Here is a 27619-nt window from a genome sequence, read left to right on the forward strand (position 1 = left end):
TCAAGATATGCGCCTCACATCGAGCCCCTTACCGGGTCCTAATCGCCTGCCTTATATACCGCCAATACCTTGCTAATGTAGACCTCAATGAGGTCTGCATAATTGTCGCGAAACTCCGCAAAGCCTTTGGTCCTTCGGAACGATTTCTCTGTATAGCGGAGCATTAGGCACTTTTCTTCGCCCTTAAAGCGGAATTTAAATATATTCCGCTCCCCGTTTCGATGTCAGGACATGCGCCTCACATCGAGCCTCTGTCAGGCTTTATACACAGAACAGTAATCATACTTATACACATAACTTGGTGACCGCGCCCGCCTAACCCGCGTTCAAGCGAGGGCGGTATGGGAGACCCCTTAGACTACACCTCATTCACTACACTATACACCTACACGGGTATAGTCCTTCTACTTGCGTGCGTCTTCGTTGTAACTGGGCTACGATCACCCAGCGATTTTCTCCAGATCTCCTGTTTCCGAAGAGTCAAGCTTGAAGCTGTACAAAGCCTAAATAGACTAGCAGCAAAACTTCAAAAAAAAAAAACAATGGAAAGAAAACTCACTCTCCATAGAATCGACTTTAAACACGTTTTAAAGTCGTTATCAAAAAAGACAGACAGATTTAAGCTCACCTGTACAGGTCAGATATGCTGAGTTGACCACTGCGTCCCTTTTTGAAAACAGTTCGTGTATACCTGTAAAAGTATAAAAAAACATCAGTGATTCGACCACAGATCATTGGTACGTAGTCTTCGATCCAGAATCTAAAGACTCTAGCAAAAATTTGTAATTTTTATATAACCTGCCCGCTTCATTTTGCCAGTCTGCTACGATATGTTCCTTATGTCTGATTCGAAATTGTATAGAAATCCCATGCATAGCTTTCACAAAAATTGAATAAATAAACTTGTTTATAGTTGTCCAGTTGATTTAAGAACCTTTGTCATGGTCCTCGTATAATATAATTTAAAAATGGTCAAAAGCTCAACCTTCCATGCAGATTTCACTGCCAGAAGCCACTGGCCAGTTGTAATCCAATAGAAAAAAAAGTAATGAAACATATTCTAGTGCGTCACTTCCGACGGGCCCTATAAGTAGGGTCAAGATAACCCAAAGAGCAATGGAGAGGAATTGAATCAAAAATGATTAGATCCGCATAAGAACTAAGGTAACAGATGTCGCTCGAAGAATTGCTCGTCTGAAATGGTATAGGGCGTAGCACATCGCTCTTGTTATCGATGGCTGTTGAGCAGGAAGGTTCTAGAATGGTGACCACGAGCTGGTACACTCGGCGTGGGCGGAACCCCACAGTTCAGGCCGCAGAAAGTTTAAAAAGAAAATTCCAGTGTGATCACTTTATGGAAATTATGACTGGAAATAAACAAAAAATCTTTTACATCTTTTACCAATCATCTTGTATATAAAAACATAAATTAATACTAATTTTAAGATATTTAAATTACTAATATTAATTAATCTCTTACCAAAAAGTAAATTTCGAGAAAATATTCGCTGTCTCTCTAGGGTTCTGTTTTCTTTCTATATCGAAGTATCCGGGATCCATTGTTTAAACACTTAGAAACGAGTGACGCACTGGAGATTTGATCATATAAAAACAGGGTTTAATTCTTCTCTCCGACCTTCTTAATCTGCATTTCAATCTGAAAAGAAAAAAGAAATTGTCAAAACAATAATTACAAAAAATTTCAAATGAAGTAATATATTGGACTGTAAAAACTGGTGTCAGGCTATAAAATTTCTATGGTGGTATTTTTATAAATACCATCAAATCACGTTCAGAATGATGACAATGGTGTTTCTTAATCATAAATGGGTTTTTGAGTCAAGGGTCAAAAGTTATATTATTAAATAAACCTTATTACAGTATTCAATAGTTTGTTTGATCAAAACGCAAGAAACTTGGTTTGTTGTCTCATTTACATGATTGATATTATAATGTACATATTACAAATTGTTAAATTTCGTTTAAAAGAGCAACTGTTGAGAATTTCGCCGGATTTTCTCAACAGAAGCGTTCAAGTCGGTGGTAGCTTATTACTTATGTTTAAATAATGCCAGGGAGGCGATGCTGCGTTATTCGATCCTCTTCCTCATCACGACCTTGGAATCAGGGGGTCCTCAAAACATGGAACAACTGGCAATTATGTGCATCACGGTCTGGTACACCTCCAGGTCACGTGTGCACAAGGTACTCTTGGACCTTGAACTTATATAGATACTCAGAGAATCCGCCGTCTCCTTGAACTTAGATCAGAAGTTCCAGCTGGATCAGGGCTGATATAACGTCCGGGAAATTCCTATGTAGTTATGCATGCTTAAAACAGAGATTTTGGTTTAAAGGTCAATGACATTATTTTTGAACGGTTTTATTTAGTTCGACCCGTACGGAATTTATTTGGGTCAAAATTAGAAATTGAAATTTAAGCACCTTCCCGTTGTCATATTGATCCGAAATTTGGTACACACATTTAATTAAGATGACAATACAATATAATAAAATCAATAACATTATAAATCTAAGATGGCCGCCGATACAAAATGGCGGATTACATATTTTTCCTTAACCCCCTCAATATGGGTATCAAATGAAAGGGCTACACAAGTAAAACACGATGATTATATCAAAATTTAAAATTCAAGATGGACGCCGTTCCAATATGGCGGACTAGGTACATATTTTTCCACAACCACCACAATATGGGTATCAAAAAACCGTTTAACTTAAAAGTAAGTGTATTTATTTAATTTGTCTTTTGGCATTCGATTTTTGAAATCGAAAGGATTTACGAATAAATTGCTGTCCACTACACCTGACACCTGTCCCTTATACGAGAAATCAAGTTCAAGTAGGTGCTTTTGCAGGGTCGACGATTGAATTTAATGGTTTCTTATCTTTACTCCATTCGTAATGCGTAATTGAACATAAAATAATAAACAATTAGATCGGAAATGTTACGTGTGTTATTACAGGTGAACTGTCTAGTTATTTCGGCATTTTTGGCAATTTAAAAAAAAAAATAAAAATAAAAATATAATATAACGCCCAAATTTAGTCATCAAAGATTTAATAAAGTTTTAAATCTAAATTTAATTGTATACTATTAAATAAATCGTATTACAGCATTCAATAGTTTTAAATTGATCGAAGTGTGTGAAACCTGATTTGTTCACTCATTTAAAAGGTTAATATTTTAATTTATGTATAAAAAAATGTTAAATTTCTTTTAAAAAAGCCGTGCCAATGGTTGCTTGCTATTTATAATTTTAAAATCATTCACGATGCAAAAGCGTATATAAATGCCTAATTAAATAAAGATATAACAAAAAAGTATTTAAATATCGTTGAATAAACATTAAACCACAAACTAAAATTAAATTATTTGTGGATTAATTCTGTATTTTTTTTTATTGGTCACGCTATAACCTGAGAACTTTTGATACTATTTCATACATTTTTAAATTACTTACAAATGATTTGATGCAGAAAGTTCCTAAGGGTAAGAAGAATATCAAAATCGCGCGTAAGTTGAAAATTTGAAAAAAAAATATGGCAGCTGCTTTAGGCATTTATAGTTCACAGCAAAGTTCGCAAAGAACGCTGCGCGTTTGACAGTTCGTAGTGAACTTTGCGCGTTTGAAAGTTCATAGTGAACTTTGCGCGTTTGAAAGTTCGTAGTGAACTTTGCGCGTTTGAAAGTTCATAGTGAACTTTGCGCGTTTGAAAGTTCATAGTGAACTTTGCGCGTTTGAAAGTTCATAGTGAACTTTGCGCGTTTGAAAGTTCGTAGTGAACTTTGCGCGTTTGAAAGTTCATAGTGAACTTTGCGCGTTTGAAAGTTCATAGTGAACTTTGCGCGTTTGAAAGTTCATAGTGAACTTTGCGCGTTTGAAAGTTCATAGTGAACTTTGCGCGTTTGAAAGTTCATAGTGAACTTTGCGCGTTTGAAAGTTCATAGTGAACTTTGCGCGTTTGAAAGTTCATAGTGAACTTTGCGCGTTTGAAAGTTCGTAGTAAACTTTGCGCGTTTGAAAGTTCATAGTGAACTTTGCGCGTTTGAAAGTTCGTAGTGAACTTTGCGCGTTTGAAAGTTCGTAGTGAACTTTGCGCGTTTGAAAGTTCGTAGTGAACTTTGCGCGTTTGAAAGTTCGTAGTGAACTTTGCGCGTTTGAAAGTTCGTAGTGAACTTTGCGCGTTTGAAAGTTCGTAGTAAACTTTGCGCGTTTGAAAGTTCATAGTGAACTTTGCGCGTTTGAAAGTTCGTAGTGAACTTTGCGCGTTTGAAAGTTCGTAGTGAACTTTGCGCGTTTGAAAGTTCGTAGTAAACTTTGCGCGTTTGAAAGTTCGTAGTGAACTTTGCGCGTTTGAAAGTTCATAGTGAACTTTGCGCGTTTGAAAGTTTATAGTGAACTTTGCGCGTTTGAAAGTTCGCAATGACCTTTGCGCGTTTGAAAGTTCATAGTGAACTTTGCTCGTTTGACAGTTCTCAATGATCTTTGCGCATTTGAAAGTTCATAGTGAACTTTGCGCGTTTGAAAGTTCATAGTGAACTTTGCGCGTTTGATAGTCAGCTGACAGTCCACGATGTTATCTAGTCTCTTCTGTGAGATACCATATCTGGCAAGCAGCAAATTTATTTTATTTATTTATTTACACTTTATTGTACATCAAGACTTTATATCGAAAAGGAAATGTAACAAAATAACAGATAATGACAAAAAAAATATAAAGATACAAGAGGCGGTGTTATCGCTCGAGGCGATCTCTACCAGACAACCTTTGGATGGAGATGAGAGACATGAAGAAAGCTGTTTAAGATGTACGTAATTAAAATACACATTTCAGAGTACATATCTTCAATTTTCTCCATAAAAGCAATTAATGATAAAGATGTTCGACCGTTTTACACTGTGAATTTATTTGTATAGGTTTTCCTGTTACGAGAAATATCAAGGTTATTCCCCGGGGTCGTTTTCTTACAGTATAGCACATTGTATTGAAGGCTTTCGAATGACATCTACATAGACGTCCTTTAAAAATGTCGTTAGCGGTTACAATAATGAAGGTAGTTTGATTTTATAGCATATTAGTGGATCTGTTAATATGCTTCGACATAACTGTATTTTCCTCCTTGAAAGAGAGGAGAAGGAATATTTAAATACACCAATACCTCGCTTTGCGTCGTTTCGTTTTGCGATTTTTTTTTCGAAGTTGCGTCGCTGCTTAATTAGTACTAATTTTCACTGTGCGTCGTTAGATTTTCAAGGTTGCGTTGTTTTGGGTTCCAGTGTTTAATTTTCTTATTAAATTTCCTTTTTTTCTAAAAGATGGCAACACTTTTGTTTCTAATAGCGTCATGCCATCAAAACTCGGGGATTCCCTCTCTAACTAAAAATCAATGCAATTTTAATAGTTTTATTTTCACTTTGTTTTGCTAATTTGAGTTCAGTTTCAATTACGTTGTGTGTGTGCTTTTTTTAAAAGAGAATAATGAATTTATATAAATTTTAACAGATTTTTTTTGTTTACAAAAAAAGTATATGTTCTCCAATTTATTTATTGGCAGAGTTATATTATTTTTGTTTTTTAAATGTTTACTTTGTTCAATTTTCTTTTTAAAAAGTAGCAACTTCGTAATCCTGGAACCTATCTTCGATCTTTACATGGTTTGCTATAGACAATCTTAATTCACTTTGCGGCATTTAAATTTGCGTCTTGTTTTTTTGGAACGTAACCACGACTCAAACTGAGGTATTGGTGTATTCCAATGAATTTATTACATTCTCGCTCGTACTCGGAATCTATAATTAGCATTAAAATTGACGCAGTTACACCATGGCATCCACAACTTATTCTGATGAACGATCATATCCGATCAATTTGAAAAAAATCCAAAAATTGGTAAATAAAAAAATATAAAAAATGAACGGAGCTGCCTCGTATGAACCCATAGAAATCCTTTGAAGTCATAGATATATCCCAAAAATATCTATGGAAGGATATACCATAATCGCAAAGAATGTAAGGTAGGCGACCGCAGTGCGGTTTTATCGTACGCAGGCGACACTGCTGCCCATCCTGTAAAAACTTGTTCATACATACCAGCAATCCTATATAATTAATGCACGTATGAATGATCCTTTCCCACTCTCCACTAGACACTGTATTATTTTCATTTTATTATTCCTTTATGTAAATTTAGTAATGCTAACATAAATATCTCCAGTGCCTACAATAGGGAGATATATACATATTATTATACAATAAATATATTATGTTTTGTTATCTACGTATGTATATACATATTTATATATAAGTATATATTTTATTTTAGTCAGATTGGAACATTTAATCATAAAAATATTGCAGAAACCTTAACGTTAACATATAAAATAATTTTAAATTGATATACATGTGTGTTGATTTTTGTTCATCATATATGTATATATATACACACAAACTCATGTATATATATATATAATATATATATATATATATATAATATATATATATATATATATATATATATATAAATGTTTTATATAAAAATACTCGTTGCGATGTGAACACGGCTTTCTAATCTATTACCATCTAATTGGTAAACATCCTATAGTGTTAAAATATAAACAACACAAGTTAATAAAATAAATACATAAATTGTAATAAATAGACGAAAAAAATGAACCCATAAATCATACGGCAACCATTAGTTCTGACCTTGATTTACAAAAAAGGTCGTAACATTAACATGAAACGGTACATTCGTAACAAAAAATGCTACAGTGACAATAAAATTTAAATACGAAATTTTATATCAGTGATTCCCAAAGTGGTCTATATCGACTCCTAGGGGTCTATGACAACCTGTAATGGGTCTACGTCAGAGAAAAAAAAATTGGGGGTCCATGAAACGAAAATGGGGGTCCACAGACTGGATATCATTAGCCGAGGAGATTTAAGATTAACCCTTACGACATTGATGCCAAATGTTGATAATTTATTATTAAAGCATCAGGTTCATCCTTCTCACTAAAAATATTGACTTATTGCTTATGTTATTTTATTTATAGTTTATTTTATGTTTATTTAATGTTACGTATATTTTACATAACAATTTAAATTCAATTAATATATGTATAAATTAACATGTGTTTTTACTTTAAGTTTTTAACACTAAACTTCACTACATTTAGAAATTTACAGGAAATCAATATCAGGTAATTAGGGGGTCTACCCAACACGGAAAAACATGGCAAGGGGTCTACGACGCAAAAAAGTTTGGGGAACTCTGGTTTATAGTAACAACTTTAGTAGTGCATGTATAGCTCATTTCCAACCAATTAATGTAACAAAAAAGTTTGGGAAACTCTGTTTTATATCTACAATAATAACTTACGTCGCCGTGCTACAAGGATTAAAATAGCTCGGAGTAAAAGATTGTCTTCTCATATGTACTTAGGGATATACGTTGATCACTTAATTTGTTTACATCACTAATGAGGCTTAGAGTGACCCAGATTACGACATAACATTGGAATTGTACTTGAAATTATTTCATTTTCAGGACAAGTTCCATTCAAATGGGACATCATACAAAGAAAATCCGTACCAATTATGATACATTTTTCATCATATATTTCATGGTTTTAACTTTAACTTTATCTGTTGTATACTCTGGGGTCGCGTAGCAAAAATCTGGGGTCGAGAGATCTTAATGTCAAATGTTTATATATACCATTTTATAACATCACTAGAGTTGGTGGAATACAGTGGACATGCAGCGTCTAGACACGCGCATTGTTGAAGGTTCTAAACTAATATACAATGTTATAATTTTTTGTGCAATTTTGAATTTTAGTATTTTGTATATTTCAAAACGCATTCTAAAACTATATAATTTCATATGTATATGTATATTGTTACCTAATAAATAAATCATCAAAAAATATTAATTTATTTTTCTTTTATATTTGTATATGGGGTCGTCAAGAAATTCGCAATCATAAATGGGGTCGTGAATGACAAAAGTTTAAGAAGCCATGATCTAAAATATAAAATTTCCATGTCACAATGTTAGTTACCGTACTCCTCCGAAACGGCTTGACCGATTTTTACCAATTTTTTTATGCGTATTCAGTAAATTAGACTCGGTATCGAACCTGTGCAAGGATATTAGCACCCAAAAGGGGGGTGCCAAATAAGCAAAAAAAACCTGCAACTGTATATCAAAGCCTGCAAGGTTATTACGATGCAGGGAGGAGACAATACCCTCCCTGATAGGCGGAGATGACAAACAGGCATTCATATCCCTTTGTAAAGAGATCGCCAAAAGGGCGATAGAAAGAAATAAAACAAACAGAATATAAAAAGATAAACAGATTAAAAATGTAAATAGAAACAAAACTGTGATAGAAAATAATTATAGAACAAGAAACAATGTAAAATAAAAATACAAATGGAAAAGTGTAAAAAGAAAAAGGGAAGAATGATAGACGAACAGAGCAAAAGGGTAAGAAAGTAGAAATGTAGCATGAAAGATAGAAAACGGACCGAAAGAGAATGTGAAGAATGAAAGAAGAGAGAGAAAATAAAAGATAATGTGAAAAAATTAAATGCTAATAAAGTCCCTATCCCACCACAAATAGGGGTACGAGAGGCCCCCAATAGCGGGGGTCATAAAAAAAAGGTTATTCCGATATCATTGTGAAATAGTCCCTGTATAAACAATTTGTCTGTTTAATAACTATGAAAACTCTACAAATATATCTATATCTATATATATATATATATATATATATATATATATATATATATATATATATATATATATATATACACGAGCCGACTGGAGATAAGGCAAGTTAATAAGTGTCCTTACTTCTTATCGTAAGACAAATATGCAGCGCAGGTAGACGCAACAGTAACGATGACGTCACAAACGGTTCAACCATGACTGACCTGGTAAATACCTTACCGTGTAATGTAAGTAAACCATTCATAAAATACCCCATACTGTTGCTCACAAATATGAAACATAACGGAATATACACCAATACCTCACTTTGCGTCGTGGTTACGTTCCAAAAAACACGACGCAAATTGAAACGAAACAAAGTGAATTAAGATTTTCTGTAGCAAACCATAAAGATCGAAGATAGGTTCCAGGGTCATGAAAATACTACTTTTTAAAAATAAAATTGAACAAAGTAGACGTTTAAATAAACAAAAATAATGTAGCCAATAAATAATTTGGAAAAATATTTAGTTTTTTTGTGATCGTATATCGATAATAATATGAATATATGATACTGTGATCAAAACGTAAGGTGAATTTGTTAATAAAATTTAAATTCTTTATTTATTCTAACAAATCGATTTCACACACTTCTATGTAATCTCCGTCAGATAAAACGCACTTTTGCCAACGCTTCTTCCGGTATGGCCGTTCAAGACCTTCGATTCGGTTTTTATCTCTTCAACCATGTCAAAATGGCGTCTCCGCATTGGCATTTTCAATTTGCTATAAAGCAGAGTTTTTGATTTAAAAAAAAGACGCAAAAACCAATGCAGTATGACATCGACCAATCGAGACTTGACGCGTTCGAAACGCAAAACATCTTCAAAATTCTTTGGACTGAGCCATATGTAATTTCAACTTTTGACCAGCTGACAACAGACGCTTGTCAAATGTTATAGACAGTCCTATCAAACTAGAAAATAAATACATTTAAAAAACTTTTAAGTTAAACGGTTTTTTGATACCCATATTTTGGTGGTTGTGGACAATATGTACTAGTCCGCCATATTGGAACGGCATCCATCTTGAATTTTAAATTTTGACATAATCATCGTGTTTTACTAGTGTAGCCCTTTCATTTGATACCCATATTGAGGGGTTAAGGAAAAATATGTAATCCACCATTTTATTTCGGCGGTCATCCTAGATTTATAATGTTATTGATTTTATTATATTGTATTGTCATCTAAATTAAATATGTGTACCAAATCTCATATCAATCTGACAACGGGAAGGTGCTTAATTTTCAATTTCTTATTTTGACCCAAATAAATAGGAAATAAATTCCGTACGGGTCGAACTAAATAAAACCGTTCAAAAAACATTACCTACCTTCCTAATGGCCGGGAGTTAAAAATGAAAATTTCATCAACTTTTTGATCACAGTAATATATTCCAAGTCGTGAAAGAATAAAAAAGCCTTCATGGAAACGCCAAAACAAAATTGGTGAATATTGATGTGGTGGTGGACTTTTAAAAAGCGTACCAAAACCATTAACGCTGAACAAAGAACACATAACTAAGAGAAAGATATTCCATCATTGCATTGATGGTATGTCAATCAAATGAAAATACTGTCGGAATTGAACTTGAAATCCACAAACATATGCCTTACTAATAAACATAACAAGCACCAGTATTTTTTAATCTCTTATATACCACGCCTAACCATAGGCCTTTCTAAAATTCTTATGCCCCCAGAACATATATATTTTTATATTAAAATGTAAATATTAAACGCATATAAAGTTCAATTTCTAAGCAAGAAAAGGACCAATATTCAGCCACTTCCGCACATGCACAAAACAGGGTCTGCGTTCGGCACTAATCGGCGTAACATAACTCCTGAAGATGCCCCGTGGAGGGGTGAAACAGGTGTTGAGTAGTTTAACGATGGTAGTTGTGTAATTCGCATTGTTTGCCGCATGCACATTTATTAGCGGGCTGGCGGGCGGTGCACTTTGTTGCACGACTACCACTGCATGTGCGGAAGTAGCTAAATATTGGTCCTTTTCTTGCTTAGGATGGACTTCCGCAAAATAACGCCTGATTCCATTAAATATTTAAGTTCAATTTCGAATTGACGCCCTTAACAATCAAATTGCCCCTGTAGGGCGTATGCCCAACATTGGGAAACACTGTTCTACATGGTACGTTTATCCTTACACAAGGTTAACCGATTTTCTAGTCTTATCAGTTGGACAGATGGCTCTTATCAGTACGATTGTGTTGATTGGAGATGCTATAACTCTATTGTTAGCTTTAAGTGATATAACTATATGTACATATATATATACAACCTATTTGCCTGTACATACACGAGATATTCACCTATGTAGCTTGGAGAATTGAAAGTTGGTTGGAATATTTCTTTCCTCTCGTAGAAATCACCAAATAAACTGTAACACGGGAATCAAAACAAGACAAACTAACATACAGTAAGAAAAGGATCAATATTTAGCCACTTCCGCACATGCAGTGGTAGTCGTGCAACAAAGTACACCGCCCGCCAACCCGCTGATAAATGCGATTACGGCAAACAATGCGAATCACACAACCGCCACCGCTAAATTACTCAACACGTGTTTCACCCCTCCACGGAGCATCTTCAGGAGTTATATTACACCGATTAGTGCCAAACACAGAGTCCAAATACATACCAGATTTTTTTATATATCTCTTAAAACGCTTAAAATTACGTCTAAGTAATATTTACAATTAATATTGAGGTGCATTTATACATTTTCACATTTTATACGAGTGCCTAAAAGTTGGGGAATTCCCCGAATACCTGCATAGGTTCAAACTCAGGTTCAACCCCGTGCATCTCTGGTAGGGTTCTGAACTAAACCTTCGTGCACCTGATCACCTGCTGTCCCGTATTCCGCACGTTGACAAAGACAAAAGAGGAGAACATACCCTTGCTGGTGATTAAAAAGAAGTATCGCCAGATCTTTTCAGATGTTGTTAAAAGTTAAAAGAAAAAACATTAAAATGAACAAGAATAATGAAAATAATAAACGAGAGTAATAAAATAAATGTTATATTATAAATGCGAATTAAGTGCGATATAGATAGGAAAATAAATGATAAAAAAAGTATAATTGCAGAACTCCGGAAGGAAGACGAAGCAAGTAAGGGGAAGTACGGAAAAGAATATAAATTTAAATAAATCTATAAGGTAAATTTTTAATATCGTGTCACCTATAAAAGAACACATAAAACCATTATTTATGCGATAACTTTTAATGTAATTTTAATTTATGTGTACAGCTCGTGTACCTATATATATAAATATATATATATTAACACATTACAGTAATAATCGATTTATGTAATAGAATAATAATAGAATTTCCTTATAACACTAAGATTAAAAATAAATTACATGATAAATACGACATTTATTTCCACGAGAAATAATATTCAAGAGGTTTAATTTATTTTCTCATCTATATATAATAAATAAAATTGGTATGTCTGTTTGTGATTTTAAAATCACCGCTTTTTACTACACACATATGAATATATACGGCACATATACCAAAATTACATATTTATTGTCTGCATGTATGTATGTTTGTTCATGCTAAACTCTGAAATGGTTGAACCGATTTTGACGGGACTTATACTGGTAGGTAGCTGATGTAATAACGAGTAACTTAGATTACTTTAATGATAGAAAAATTCTTAAACGAAAAAAAAAGTAAATAAAATAATAATTTTTTTTGTTAATTTTTTTTCTTAAATGGCCTCCGCTATTGGAGGCCTCTCGTACCCCTAATTTGTTGGGATCAAGGTGTTTGTTTACAAATAAGTTTTTCAAATTTTTATCTTTATTCTTCACTCACTTTCATTCTTCTCGATTTCTTTTGTTCTTACCTTTTTTCCTTCACAATATCTTTCATTTTGTTCTTTCATTCCTCCTTGCTTTCATCGCCGTCCTTCCGACATCTTATTACTCTTAGGTGACTAGGTACATTTCTTTTATTCTTTATTTTATTAATTATCCTATTTTTCTATATCACAGTTTTCTTTTTTTTTTGGGGTGTGACTTTTTAATACAATACTACTTTGTTCTTATTCTATTTTTAGTTTGTTTTTCCTATTATTAATTGACTAGTTATTTGTGCAGTTTATATTGTACCTACTTATCTATACCTTTTAACAGTATCACTCACCACCATGCGAGCAAACGACAGGAATGATGGGGGAAGGTTGTCTTCGCTCATCATCTTATTACTCTTCGGTGGCTAGGTACATTTCTTTTATTCTTTATTTTATTACTTATCCTATTTTTTTTGTTAATTTCCATGCGGACAAAGTCGCGGGCACAGCTAGTTACAATAATCGAAGAGCAGTAGTGGAATGTGACTTGCGATCATAGGTCAAACTTTGTGCATTAATTATATAAGAATGTCACTGCACAAAAAAGCTTTCAGAATATGGGCCGCTGCGTTCTCTGCGCAACATAAATACCACACTGCGGACCTGTCTGCCAAACGTGGCGATTATTGTATATCCCCAAAGATATATATACTGCTTATCAAAAAAATACAATTTCATAATCTCATCTCACTCCCTTATCAATAGCAAGATGCGTGGACTTCCGCAAACGTAAATTATCTAGACGGCGTGTTTAAATATATTTGAAATTTAATAGTTTTTCCTCATCTATATACAGAGTGTTCGTTTATTCCAGTGATTCCCAAAGTGGTCTATATCGACCCCTAGGGGTCTATGATAACCTGCAAGGGGTCTACGTCAGCGAAAAAAAATTTAGGGGGTCCATGAAATGAAAATGTGGCTCCACGATAGTGGATCTCAACACATACACTGATAGTACCTATTTACTTACATCATACTATCTTATAATATCAAAACATTTACATTATTTATAAAAGTACCTATGAATTAAAAAAAATATTATATATGTTTATAAAATTACTTTAATTACTTACAAAATTGACGCCAAATGTTGATAATTTATTATTAAAGCATCAGGTTCATCCTTCTCACTAAAAATATTGACTTATTGCTTACGTTATTTTATTTATAGTTTATTTTATGTTTATTTAATGTTACGTATATTTTACATAACAGATACAACATTTTATTTTGAGTAGTTTTTATTTAAATTCAATTAATAAATGTATAAATTAACATGTGTTTTTACTTTAAGTTTTTAACCCTAAACTTCACTACAGTTAGAAATTTACAGGAAATCAATATCAGGTAAGTAGGGGGTCTACCCAACACGGAAAAACATGGCAAGGGGTCTACGACACAAAAAAGTTTGGGGAACTCTGGTTTATAGTAACAACTTTAGTAGTGCATATATAGCTCATTTCCAACCAATTAATGTAAGGCGCATCCTATCCAAAAATCAACGGTCTCAAATATAATAATAATAAATATTTATTTCATTCAATACAAATGACCTAAAATTAGTAATTTTAAATAATAATTTAGATAATTTAGTACTAAGTTTGTATGATCTTCTAAATTTTTCAATCTCTCCATTGCTCTCCAGGTGATATTGAGCCTTTTTATGATGTCCGTCGTAAGTGATCACATCTCGGATCTATATATCATCACCAATAACACATTGGTCAAAGACATATCTTCAAACATTGCGGTATGACGAGAGAGATTTCGGAGCATCTCAAACGCCTTTTGAATTGAATGTACAATACATCAATATACTACAAATAAGCTGTACATTCATATCTTTAAAAACAATTACACCTATATACTATCACCCTATTAGCCTCCCTGATAAGAGAAGAAAGAACCAAAGAAGAGTATCTCCTACTCTGTAGAAAAATAATAAGTATAGTAATAGATAGAAATAAAAGCTAATAAAAATGTAAACAACAAAAATAAAAAAAAATGTAAAACCAAGTGATATTGTAATAATCCTATATAAAGGATTTATGAAAGGCGTTACAGAGCGAAAGAGAAAGACAGAAGAATTGTGGCAAGAATGAAAAGAACGAACGATCATACGATGTATGAAAGACGATAATGATAATAAAAAAAATATGTGAAAAAATTTAATAATGTTGAGTAGTCCCTGTCCCACACAAGATAGAGGGTACGAGAGGCTCCCAATAGCGGGGGCCATAACAAAAAAAAAATATCACAATATTCGAGGCAATCCCCAGTTTTATTTGCAATCTCATATATTACATCAATCAGCCATTGTCTTTAAAATGTACGCGACGCAAATATTTGCGTCTAGTACTGTTACCAGCGCAATCGTGTGCAATATTTACACATGTATGTATTAGCTATATCAAATAGCAATTATGGCAACTATATCGCTTATATAAACATAGCAATTCGCGTAGCGCTTCTGTGATATATCAAAAGTATTGCGCAATATAACTAATGTACTGTAGTATGGCCACGAAATGTGCGAGTTATATTTTTTTATTTAAATGTATATATATTTTTTTATATTTGTTTTTACTAAAGTCATCAACAAAAATGTCAAGAAGAAGTTGTCAGAATGTAGTAAAATGAAGAAGCCGTATTTTGTTTTGCGAAAAAATTGATCGCTTTTATTTTCAATTTCTCTTTCTAACAAATATTTAAGCTCTAGTCAGGGAAGCATTGAATTAAGACAGATCTCCGAATAAATGTGCATAGCAATGTAAACGAAATTGCGACTTGACACTCGATCAAAAATATCAGATTGCAACAATTTAAGACAATTTTAAAATAAAAATAAGACCCGACCGCAGTTTTCGTGGGCACACGCACTTACAATTAATGGACATTACGTGCCTAGCGCACGAGTCGGCGTTGTGATTCATCTCGCGAACTGCCACGCACGCGATAGCGGCTGACACATTTGACGGAATCCACGCGATAAGCCGACAACGAGTGCCATCCTTGGTTACAATCGAACCCGACCGCAGATATCGACGAAATAAAACACGAGACATTCGACTTTTATTTGAAAATAGAACAGTTTAACACGTGAAGTCTAAAGGAACAAAGACGAGTAAAAAGGAAAAAGAATATCTGTACTGTACTGTTTCTGAAGAAGTTGTTGCTGTTAGCCTTGCGGCTTTTACAGCTTCATCTGTATGAGTTCACGGAACGGAGGGGTCCGTGAACTTTAAAACTTAACAAAGTTTGAGTGTCGGAACTCGTGTCAGGGTTTGGTGGTAAGACGTTGGTGGAGGGCGACGAAGACGAAGCTCTGGAACACAGGAACATCCCAGTCGGTTCTTCGAAGACACAAATCCGTCGCGTCCTTGCTGGCCGGTAGAAAATTTGTATTTAATAGTATCGCTAAAAAAATCAATAGTACTTCAGACATTAATCCCTAGTGCCGTCTCGCTCGCACAGTACCTACACGCAGACCTATGCGGGTTCAATCACCCACGAGTTGTACTACGCAAAAATATAGCGACAAAATAAAACAATCTAAAGGTAGCAAGAGAAACAAAGAATTAAATCGAATAGCAATATTGAATTTACTCTTATATATATATTTTTTTTAATATATATATATAGCCGTATTTTCACATCGATATAATTAACTTGCGTTTTGCATCCTTTACCAAGGAGTTTTACATTTATTTCTAATCATCCTGTACATAGTGACCTGTATAAAATATGTAGACATTTCTTCTATCATTTCTGCCAATAAACATTTTTTATGAACACTTATTAAACAATTATCAACTTTAATATCTAGTTATACTATATTTATGATTTATAAAATTGCATTTCCTTACTATATTACAATTATGTTATTATTTTTAAAACCTAACCTAATTGACAACAAACGAACTATACATTCACACCTTTAAAGCCATTTAAATTTAAGCCATACCTTCACTATATTTTGTTTTAACATCTGAGATTACAATATTCACCCACAATATGGCATGACATTTAACATAGCAACAGACCCTGAGTGACAGGGAGACACTTTCTACAGGCATGACTTACAAGAACCTATATACGGCATGTTGCACACCGACGCACATGCGATAGAAATGGACAGTTACTTCTTAGAACGAAGCATACATGTACTATACATATGCAAGACGTAGAAGGCTTTTTGTTCTTTTTTTAAATCGTATTTATGACAGTAACTTTATCCCTTAGTAGCCTTATTTACGAAAGTGATGTTTTTTAATATCACTGTATTTGCTTGAGGGTCTAGATGAAGGGAAAAATTGATTTTTTTTTTAAATTTCGTTGGAAAGAATATCATACAACAGTAAAATACGTACAGCCAACCTATAAAAAAAAACTAATAGTAATGTGAACATTTGGTTTAAAAGATTGGTATCAAAAGTGAAACTCTAGGTAATTAAATAGCAATAATTTTTTAATTGTTACTATTTTATTTATATCCTCCTCTTTCATTCATCACATTCTCTATTCGTCTCTTTCTTTCATTCACAATCTTGACACGTATCGCCTACCTCTCTTCCTTCGCCACTTTCTTTGATATAATTTAGTTTCCAATTTCAAATTCCTTATTTCTATTTTTTTTTTCTTATTAAACCTAACCTTTCTATCTTTATTAATGTTTATAGCCTCTTTGACAGTTTTCCTGCGATAATCTATGAATTTGGGGCGGCATTTTTTATCTCTCATTATGGAGGACATGATGCCTGTTTCCACCGATTCCTTCAACTCCAATTCACACTCACATCTGTCTTGTCCACTGCTGGGTAACAGATGCACTAGGGACTTTAAGCCTAGGTAGTCAGCGAATCCAAAACACAGAAGTTTGCAAACTTCTATCAATATGTTCTCAAATATCATGCGTACAGACGCTCAATTGATCAACGCAATAAACCATACGGATAGTCAATTGATTTTCTTTTCAGCTAATTTATTATTAATTAATCACAATTGACATAACATTGAAAACGAAGTCATATACATGGAGCCTATGTAACTGTACGTGTAGCATTGGTCCACTTAGTGGAGTATTACATATATATATATATATATATATATATATATATATATATATATATATATATATATATACTAGCTGATCCCGCAAACGTTGTTTTGCCATGTATGTATTTTTGTATGCTGTATCATTAAAAAATAAAAACAAAAAATTTTATCTAAAAAATTGAAAAAAATTAGGCGGACCACCCTTAACATTTAGGGGAAAAATAGATGTCCGATTCTCCGCCCTGGCCGCTATGCGCGCTAACATTCACGAAGATCGAGCCGTTTCAGAGGATATATATACATACATATCTACATATATATATGTATATATACGCTATGAGATCCATTATGTTATACAATAGAATTTTTTAGTGTAAATGATATAAATTATTCAAGCTGCCTAAATCAGGACTTAGACGCATTACGGGAACATAACTTTCTGACCGCGATAAGCTCTTTCGCTCCTATAAAGTAATTTTGCGTATGTATATATTTATATATAGTAGAACTTTCCTATAACGTAATCTCGTGTAGTGACTGGGTGATGGAACGATAGATTATGTGAAGAATGATAGTAGAGAACGAAAATGAACAGGACGGTGAAAAAAAAATAAAACAACAAATGACTCTGTTCGTCCCAAAGATAGAGAAAGGAGAATAAAAAAAAAGTGACTGGTTGAAGGCTTGTGAGTGGAACATACCCACCTGCCGAATGTGGTGGTTGTGGTATATCCTCTCATAGATATCTCTGGGAGAGCGCAGTGCCTTGCAGTTGGCACCTATGCGCTGAAATGACGACGAATTACCCATTTCTTGTTCTTTTCAGCCGATGGACTGCAAGGCATCTCTTCCGCCAAAGATCGCCACGTTCCACTGTCTTCCCGGGACCTTAAGTATGTCGGCGGTCCACCTGTTGGGCAGCCTGCCCACGCCGCGTCTACTAGCTCATGGCTGCCACTTGAGAACCTTTCATCACTTACATCCATCACTTGCACGAGCGATGAGCCTCGCCACTTGCCACTTTGTACAAGCAATTCTTCAAGCTACATCGTTGATCTTGATTCTTCTGTAGATCTTCTCATTTTTTCAATCTTTTCATTGCTCTCTGACTCACATTGATCCTTTTTATGATGTCCGTCGTAAGTGATCACGTCTCGGATCTATATATCATCACCAATAACACATTGGTGAAAGACATATCTTCAAAAATTCCGGTATGACGAGAAGAGATCTCGGAGCATCTCAAACGCCTTTTGGATTGAATGTACAATACATTAATATACTGCAAATAAGCTGTTCATTCATATCTTTAAAACCAATTATACCTATAACCTATCACCCTATAGATATTTCTCTTCACCAACAATATTTGAGGCGATCCCAAGTTTTATCGGCTGATCTGATATCCGATTTGACCTCCTCCACATGAGGCCTGTCATAAATGACCACGTTTCTGATATATATCATTACCATATTGAGTAACAATACATTAAAAATCACGATATCACTTATCTTACATAACAGACAGTTTTTCCTTGACAAATCAAACTGGTTATTATCGCTATACAAACAACTTGTTATATTTTCCATTTCGCAAAGTTAATGACCCGTTATAAATGAATAAAAAGGTCGAATCATAAAAAGGAAAACATTCGCAAATAAAATTATCATACAACATTTACATAGAGTTAATCTTACATAAACATTTACATGTTTAATTTTAATTTTCCACTTATAACACTGATACGTAAATCTTGTTTACTTTATTCGGGAAATGAATATATATCTTTATACATATATAAATATAATAGATTTTCCGGAAAGTAATTTCGTTTTCCACGTGAAAAATCACCCGGATCAGTTTTTGCCAGCAAAAACTAAACATTTTATGGGCGTAAAATCATGCTACTGCCAAAACTTTGTTGGCAAAATAAGCATAAGGTAGGTCTCTTTACATTCATGGTGCTGCCCTACCATAAACGGGGCCCTCGGAGTCGCAGGAGTTTAGGGTGGGGGCCCTAAACTCCTACTAGCTTCGGCGACTCAGAGGCAGACGATGGTTCGACGTGGTCTCGTCTCAGTGGATAGGAATCCTACATACCCCTGTCCTCCCCCAGAGGCGGGGCATCTTGAACACTGGAAGATTTCCCCCACCGAAACCAAAAAAAAAGTCTCTACATTTAAAACTACTTTTTTGGACTAGACTGAAGAAGTTTGAACAGTTTCAGATCGGGCCACTATTAACCGTTATTTCACTGGATTGGAAAAATTAAACCCTATTTCCCTTTAGCCACATCATTACTCGAGGTCGACTTTTATATATATAATTCTTTATAGAAGAGTATTATAGAAAAAAAAATAGAATATAGCAAAGTTCGAGAAAAAGTTTGCTTTGAACTACGCTCTTATGAAAGTCCGCTGTGAACTTCGCACGTTTGACAGTACGCTATGAAAATCGTGCATTCAGTTTTTTTCGCTTTGAATTTCGCGTTCTCAACATTTCAGGCGGTGAAAATTTATAAAGTCATCTAAAAGCTGATTCGATCAGTATTTATCGATCACAAAATTGATTTACTAATTTATATATTTGACATTTACAAATAAAGTAATTTTTTTTTCTAGTGAAATGCGATAGGTCAATAGCATCTGACAGTACAAATCTATCAGGACAAGTATATAATTAATAAATTATCTTTACACTTAAATTTAAAAAAACATTTAAATTTGTGAATTTCAATGGAAAGCGATGCAAAAATCTATTTTAATTGTAGAAAATTAAAACACGTTCAAAATAAGCGATAGGTTATCTTGAATGTTTTTTTTTTGGTGCATTACATGAATAATTTATAAATAAATACATTCAATTATTTCGTGCTTATTTTTTTAATAATTCACCCTCTGTACGTAATTGTCATATGTAATAAAAACATTGCCGTCACATGAGGCGATGGGTGTCCCATAAATCAACGTCACACCGCAGAATGTTCCAGAATATTTATTATTTAATTTATGATATCTTTGCGCATTATTACTCTTTCAATTATTGCCTTTATAATTAAATTAGTTTTATACACTCCACGATTGTTATTTTTCCAATAAATTTCACTTTCATATTACTACAAGAAACGCTTTTGGAAAAAAAAACTCAAAAAATCTCTGTTTTTTGTAAAACCATCATCCTAAAATTATAACAGACAACTTTAAGCATCCGTGTTGAAAATAGTAAACGTGTTTTTCTTTAATTATCTTTAGTCGCTTAGCTTTTAAATAATCTATCGCAATGTTTCGTGTTGACGTTGATTTATGGGACATCCTACTAAAAATTCACTGTGTTCAGTCTCAAGTGACACACTTTCAAATGGGTAAGGAACTGCAGTCGAAGCATTGTGTTTGAAATAAGAACGAATTGAAGAATAGATATAGCTGGCTGGAAACAACGATGCCGATATGTTGATCCATACTCCTTCTGTTCGGAATTTAAATGTAGAATCAAAACGCTTAGTACTGATGGAAGGTATTTCAAACGTGTACGGAAGAAAGGAGATGGGAATTTTGATTCATGTAACTCAGACGCATGTTGTTTTTAGTTATATAGCACAAAACAACTTTAGCAAAATATTGTGTCAACTTCATGGTTAGCGATAAAAAAAATATCGCCAGCTATATCTATCGCATTTGATGTGCAAAAGACTCAGAAAGACGGATGTATGCGAAGCGCGTAAATACATAAGAAATCGTATACCGGGAAAGAAGCGATGCAGAAATAATTCCATAACAAGAAACGAAGGCGACCAAAACAATGGCTCTGGTTACAGAGACATTATACTGTCAGCAAGCGATCACAGAATTATAATCTCTATTGACGTTTAAATATATACATACATATAACTTTACACTACATATAACTTTGTGCAATAAAATAAAATTTGTAGACTAAAAATAGTATAACTTACAACAATACCCGACGATAAATATTGCACATCGAACTTTGGAAAGAAACAATCGACTAATTTCGGCTTCGTAGAGCGTTATCTCTGTCGCACGAAATACAAACGATCCGGTATCTTTTACGAGCTGTTACAACAAGTATCATTTGCTTTTTTTTAATAATTATTTTTGTTTTTGGTACCAAATACACTAATTTTTCTATAAGTTTAATTGCTTTAGGTTGGGGTAAAATAAAGTAAATAAAACTACTTATGTGACGTTTTGTCGGTCGGTACTATATGACATTTATAATTACATGAATGCCTCTTTTTATCTATAAAAAGGATCTATAACCTAAAATCTACACCATTCACCTAAACAAACGGTCCGGTATCTATTAGGAGCTTTTACAACAACTATCATTTGCTTTTTTTGATAATTATTTTTATTTTTGGAATAAAATACACTAATTTTTCTATAAGTAAAAAAACTACTCATGTGACGTTTTGTCAGTCGGTACTATATGACATTTTTAGTTACATGAACGCCTCTTTTTTTTCGTAAATACCATAAGGTTATCTATAAAAAGGATCTATAACCTAAAATCTACACCATTAATCTGCAATCTCTTATTACAAATACAAACGCTCCGGTATCTCTTAGGAGCTGTTACAACAAGTATCATTTGCTTCTTTTGTTAATTATTTTTATTTTTGGTATAAAATACACCTATTTTCTATAAGTTTAATTGCTTTAGGTTGGGGTAAAATAAAGTAAATAAAACTACTTATGTGACGTTTTGTCAGTCGGTACTATATGACATTTATGATTACATGAATGCCTCTTTTTTTTCGTATATACCATAAAGTTATCTATAAAAAGGTTCTATAACCTAAAATCTACACCATTAATCTGCAATCTCTTATTACAAATACAAACGGTACGGTATCTATTAGGAGCTGTTACAACAAGTATCATTTGCTTCTTTTGTTAATTATTTTTATTTTTGGAATAAAATACACCAATTTTTCTATAAGTAAAAAAACTACTTATGTGACGTTTTGTCAGTCGGTACTATATGACATTTTTACTTGAACGCCTCCTTTTTTCTTATAAACCACAAGGTAACGTATATGGTTCAATAACTTAAAATCTACACCATGAATCTACAATCTCTTATACATTGTAATTGTTTATAAATGAAAAAGCTATAAATAATGATATTATAGCAAAAACAAACATTTTCAAAATTCGTATTACTACATATTAAAATTATTAATTGTTTAGTATCTGTCTCTGCAGATTTAGTACTGCAAGGAGTCATTGGCCTGATCCTTAACCCTTTCAGGACCATAAGGTTACGGTACCTTATTTAATCAATTTAGCTAGATGTAATGAATTAATAGGCATCCTATAAACATAATTTATACTAAAAATTCAAAAAAGTTTTACATTTTTTTTGGAAATTTATGGGACAAATATGTCCCTATGGTCGCTAAGGGTTACTTTCTACTTAAACTCTAAATTTTGGTTTACTTATAGTTAAGTCTGTTTTGTTGTAAATAATGTACATTTGTTACTTAGTGTACTTTTTTTACTTGTTTATGAATAATATAAATATAATAGGGCAAGTTATTTGTGGTACTCGGCGAAACAATTCCTGTTGTTAGATGATTGGTTAATGATTAGATGGATTGTTTTTTTGAGACGTTGAAGGTTCAGGTGATTCTTGCCGTTGAAGAGTCTTCGTTTCTTCAACCTCGACATCAAATACCCCTTGATCATCATCCTGTACTAGAAGTCTTTGGTCTTCGTCATCAAGCACTAATTCATCTTCCTCATCGCTATTGTCACCCACAAAAATTTGAAGTATTTTATTTTTTCGAAGTTCAAAAACTCCATGTCCCTTACGAAACATATTCTTAGAAAAATATGAATAAGAAAATGATAGTATTTTGGTATATCACCAGGCCAAAAATTAAGAAATTCCGTATAAAAAGTATCCCTTTACGCCGACAGGGACATCCGTGTCCCATAATCTTTATAACGATTTATCACAGAATACAACATAAATACATTACTACTAAATATTTAGAATAACAATTTACTTAACAGGTAATGATAATTTGACACTGTTAAAACTTGATAAGTACTTTTACAATATCAATTATTTATTCCTAACAGCAGATCATTCGCGCCAAAAGAACTCTAACGTTCCGATGACGATAAACAACAAACGGTGTTAGTTATCCTATATTGCTAGTAAAAAATATTAAAAAGGTACTTTCCGAAATATTAAAACAAAAAAATAATTTACAATGGTTATGTAAATATTTAATTAATCCATGATTTTTGCTTGGGACACCGGCGTCCCCGTGGTCGTGAAAGGGTTAATGATTGGAAATACACCAAAACCTCGCTTTGCGTCGTTTCATTTTGCGTTTTTTTTTCAAAGTTGCGTCACTGCTTAATTAGTAATTTACACTGCATCGTTAGAATTTCGAGGTTGCGTTGTTTTGGGACAGTCTTTATGTTTTTTCTTCCATTCATCAACAGTTTTAATTCCTGATTTTCTCTCTTATATATAATTGAATAAATATTTTTATAATGTCAATCACCTTGAATAAATTAATTTCATTGTATAAATTCATTCCCTTTCAAATATCTACGTCAAATAGATTCACGTCACACGTCAAACTACTCATTCCACATATATTACCTTTCCGGATTTTAATGTAATAGGAAAACAAGTATGACAAAGTTAATGCATTCTTTGATGTTATACTCGACTCTGGTAGATGTACCCGGATTATATGCATATTATTTCATCATCAGAATTTTTTCGAGTGCCGAAGTACGGATCCGGAACCTGGTCGCTTTTGATGGACCTTATAAGGCTTAACCTGACCCAGAGAGCAAGGGAGACTATCCTTGTAGCTTCGCTGCTAATCAGAAATGAGATCCGCAGAGGAATCAAGGTTACAGAGGTACCATGAAGAATTGTATGTCTGAAGTGGCAGTGGTGCCACTTCGGAAGGTTTCGAGTAATTCCGAGGAGTCAGACTCGGCAAGGGTAGGCCTGCACATCGGTGTTTTGAGGACCTCTCCTTCTCCCCTACCATCTTTCTTAAAATCTTCCATTATCTCTTTTTTTTCACTTCACTATATCTTGCATTCTATTTTTATTTCGGTGAAAGGACAGCTAAGCGTTTTCTTTAACAAAAACTATGTTAGTCATGTCTGCAATTTCTCTGACATATTTATATTTTCTCACCATTGTTGATCTTCTGAAGGAATTCAGTCATATATATATATATATATATAAATATATATAAATATATATATATATATATATATATATATACACACTCGATTATTTTCTATTAATTTTAAGAGTCTATGTTGTTTGTTTTTATATGTAACTGCATTATTAACGTGGCGAATGCGCTTCACAAGTGGGCAATTTCAGTATTAAGGTGTGCAATTCGAAAGTGTACTGGATACAAATTTAACCTTTTCGCTTTAATATTAAAAATATATGTTTAATATGGGAAACGTAAAAATTTTAGAAAGGCTATGGTGGGGTATATTACATAAATGGTTGAAAATTACTGAGGCAGACCTTCAGACATGGTTAAGAAAGCAGGAAGTCACTAGATGCAGGCAGGTCATCATGGCATTCTTCTGGGAAGGCTTATGGTTACAGGCGTAGCTCGAAGAAATGCTCTTCTGTTGTCGCAAAAAGCAGGATACTTCGCTCATACAGGCGACAGTCGGTGCCACTTGAGCCGACAACATGGTTAGTATGATGGACAGTCATGGTAGGTATTGATATTAAAATAAATTGTAAAATTAATCCGCGATAAAATTCATGTACACGAGAAAATAATTAAACCAATTAAAACTGTGATACTGTAATAGAAATGGATAACTGAAGTGTTTAAGGATGTACGAAAGGAATGGAATGAAAAAGGAAGATGGAATTGTAGAATGATAGAAGGAGGAAAAAAGATTGTGTACTATGGAAGACGAGAACGAAAATAAAAATTCAAGTGAAAAAATTATAATACAAAACCCTGTTCCCCAATTAAATAGGGGGTGGAAGGAGAGGTCCCCAATAGCAGGGGCCGAATTAAAAAAAAAATTAAGGTGATGGAATGTCGTCAGATGATGGTAGTACTAATCATCATGGCGATCCTTGGAGAAGACCTGTCTTGCAGTGAAGATGTATCGAATGATATAACGATTCATTTTAAGGCAAGTCAACAATTATATCTTCTTTCTTTCTCTTCATATACATTAAAATAAAAAAGTTATATATTTAAAATTACAAAAAAATCATCTTATTAAACGTGCATACAAGTCATATTTCACAACTCATAATTCGCAGCGGCAAACAAAACTAAAGTAGGTTGAAAATAAATGATTGTAAACATACAAAAATAACATCTATTCAGCTGTATAAAGCACTGGCTATCTCTCAGCTGCTTCACTTGATATGCACTGTCTTTTATTTCAAAATCAAAATATTCTTTATTCGAATACGCTGTTACAGGCACTTTCGAATTTTCAATCAACATAAAATGTCGGCATTGTTGTTCTTATAAGAATCTACCGCCGGCTCGGAAGGCAGTACTACTACAGCATATAGCTATACATTTATTAATTGAATTTAAATTAAAACTACTTAAAATTAAAATTTGTATTTCATAGGTACTTTTATAAATAACTAGCTGATCCCGCAAACGTTGTATTGCAAAAAAAAGTTTTTAATTAACAAATGTAAGAAAAGGGTTGATCGTAGAGGGGTGAAAATTTAGGTTATTATGTATTTTTGTATGCTGTATCATAATAAAATAAAAACCAAAAAAATTTTCTAAAAAATTAAAAATAAAATTTAGGGGTGGACCACCCTTATCACTTAGGGGTATGGAAAATAGATAGTAGCACATTCTCTATTCGAGATCTAATTAATACGCATATAAAATTTGGTAAAAATCGGTCAAGCCGTTTCGGAGGAGTTCAAGTTCGAACACCGTGACACGAAAATTTTACATACTCGTATTAGATGTAAATGTTTTGATATTATAAGATAGTATGATGTAAGTAAATAGGTACTATCAGTGTATATGTTGAGATCCACTATCGTGGACCCCCATTTTCATTTCATGGACCCCCAAATTTTTTTTCGCTGACGTAGACCCCTTGCAGGTTGTCATAGACCCCTATGGGTCGATATAGACCACTTTGGGAATCACTGCTTTAATATAAGCTTACCAAAGATGTAAAGAGAAGGTGGATAAATATAATTCAGCTAAATATAGGTATATATAACATTTCGTGACCTCTCGAGGCACAAGGGTGTAACCTTCAACGATCGCATAAAGCCAAGCCCTTTGCAGTAAACACGGCTACGGCGGAGCAAACAAACCGAACGGAAAACTCACGCCGAGTTATTTTCATCTATAGTTTATAGTCCCTTATATACCGTGCAATGTTATTGTTGCAAATTTTCATAGGACAACTTGAAATTGACTATGTCTGCTCATTCTACTATGTTTATAGTGAAATCTTTCACTATTATCGCTGTCAGTTTATAGAATGAGCTACCAGAACCAATAAGATGCGCTAAATCGCTGTCAACATTTAAAATAATGGTAAATAGCAATTCCTTCGTCTTTTAATATATGTGCACAAAGGTAGATATAAATAAAAATGTATATAATATTAGCATAATAATTGACAACCTTTCTTAAGGCTCTATAAAATAAGTATCAATATTTACAACCTCCTTTGTGAAGTACCTGTTGACTTTTCATTATATATACATATTTATTTTTTCCACCTTTTACATACATTTTTGATAGCGGCACGCGAAAAATACATATTTTATACCCGTCGAACATGAATACATAAATAAAAGTGGTCACTGTGAAT

The 27619-nt window shown here is 33.4% G+C and overlaps 1 protein-coding gene across 1 annotated transcript in view; it reads right to left on the bottom strand.

The window, feature by feature from the left end:
• The window catches only part of LOC137923091 (probable multidrug resistance-associated protein lethal(2)03659), an 89294-nt gene that overhangs the window by 44185 nt on the left and 17490 nt on the right, over positions 1 to 27619 (bottom strand). The window contains exons 2-3 of the mRNA XM_068766227.1: positions 1481 to 1657; positions 629 to 691 (exon numbers count right to left, since the gene is read on the bottom strand). Coding sequence (XP_068622328.1) covers positions 629 to 691; positions 1481 to 1560 — 143 coding nt within the window. The 5' untranslated portion in view covers positions 1561 to 1657. The remainder of the gene's footprint in view (positions 1 to 628; positions 692 to 1480; positions 1658 to 27619) is intronic.

The sequence above is a fragment of the Battus philenor genome, unplaced genomic scaffold, assembly GCF_028537555.1.
Source record: "Battus philenor isolate CCGP_79_NKW_IND1 unplaced genomic scaffold, ilBatPhil1.0.hap1 SCAF_20, whole genome shotgun sequence".
NCBI classification, from domain to species: domain Eukaryota; kingdom Metazoa; phylum Arthropoda; class Insecta; order Lepidoptera; family Papilionidae; genus Battus; species Battus philenor.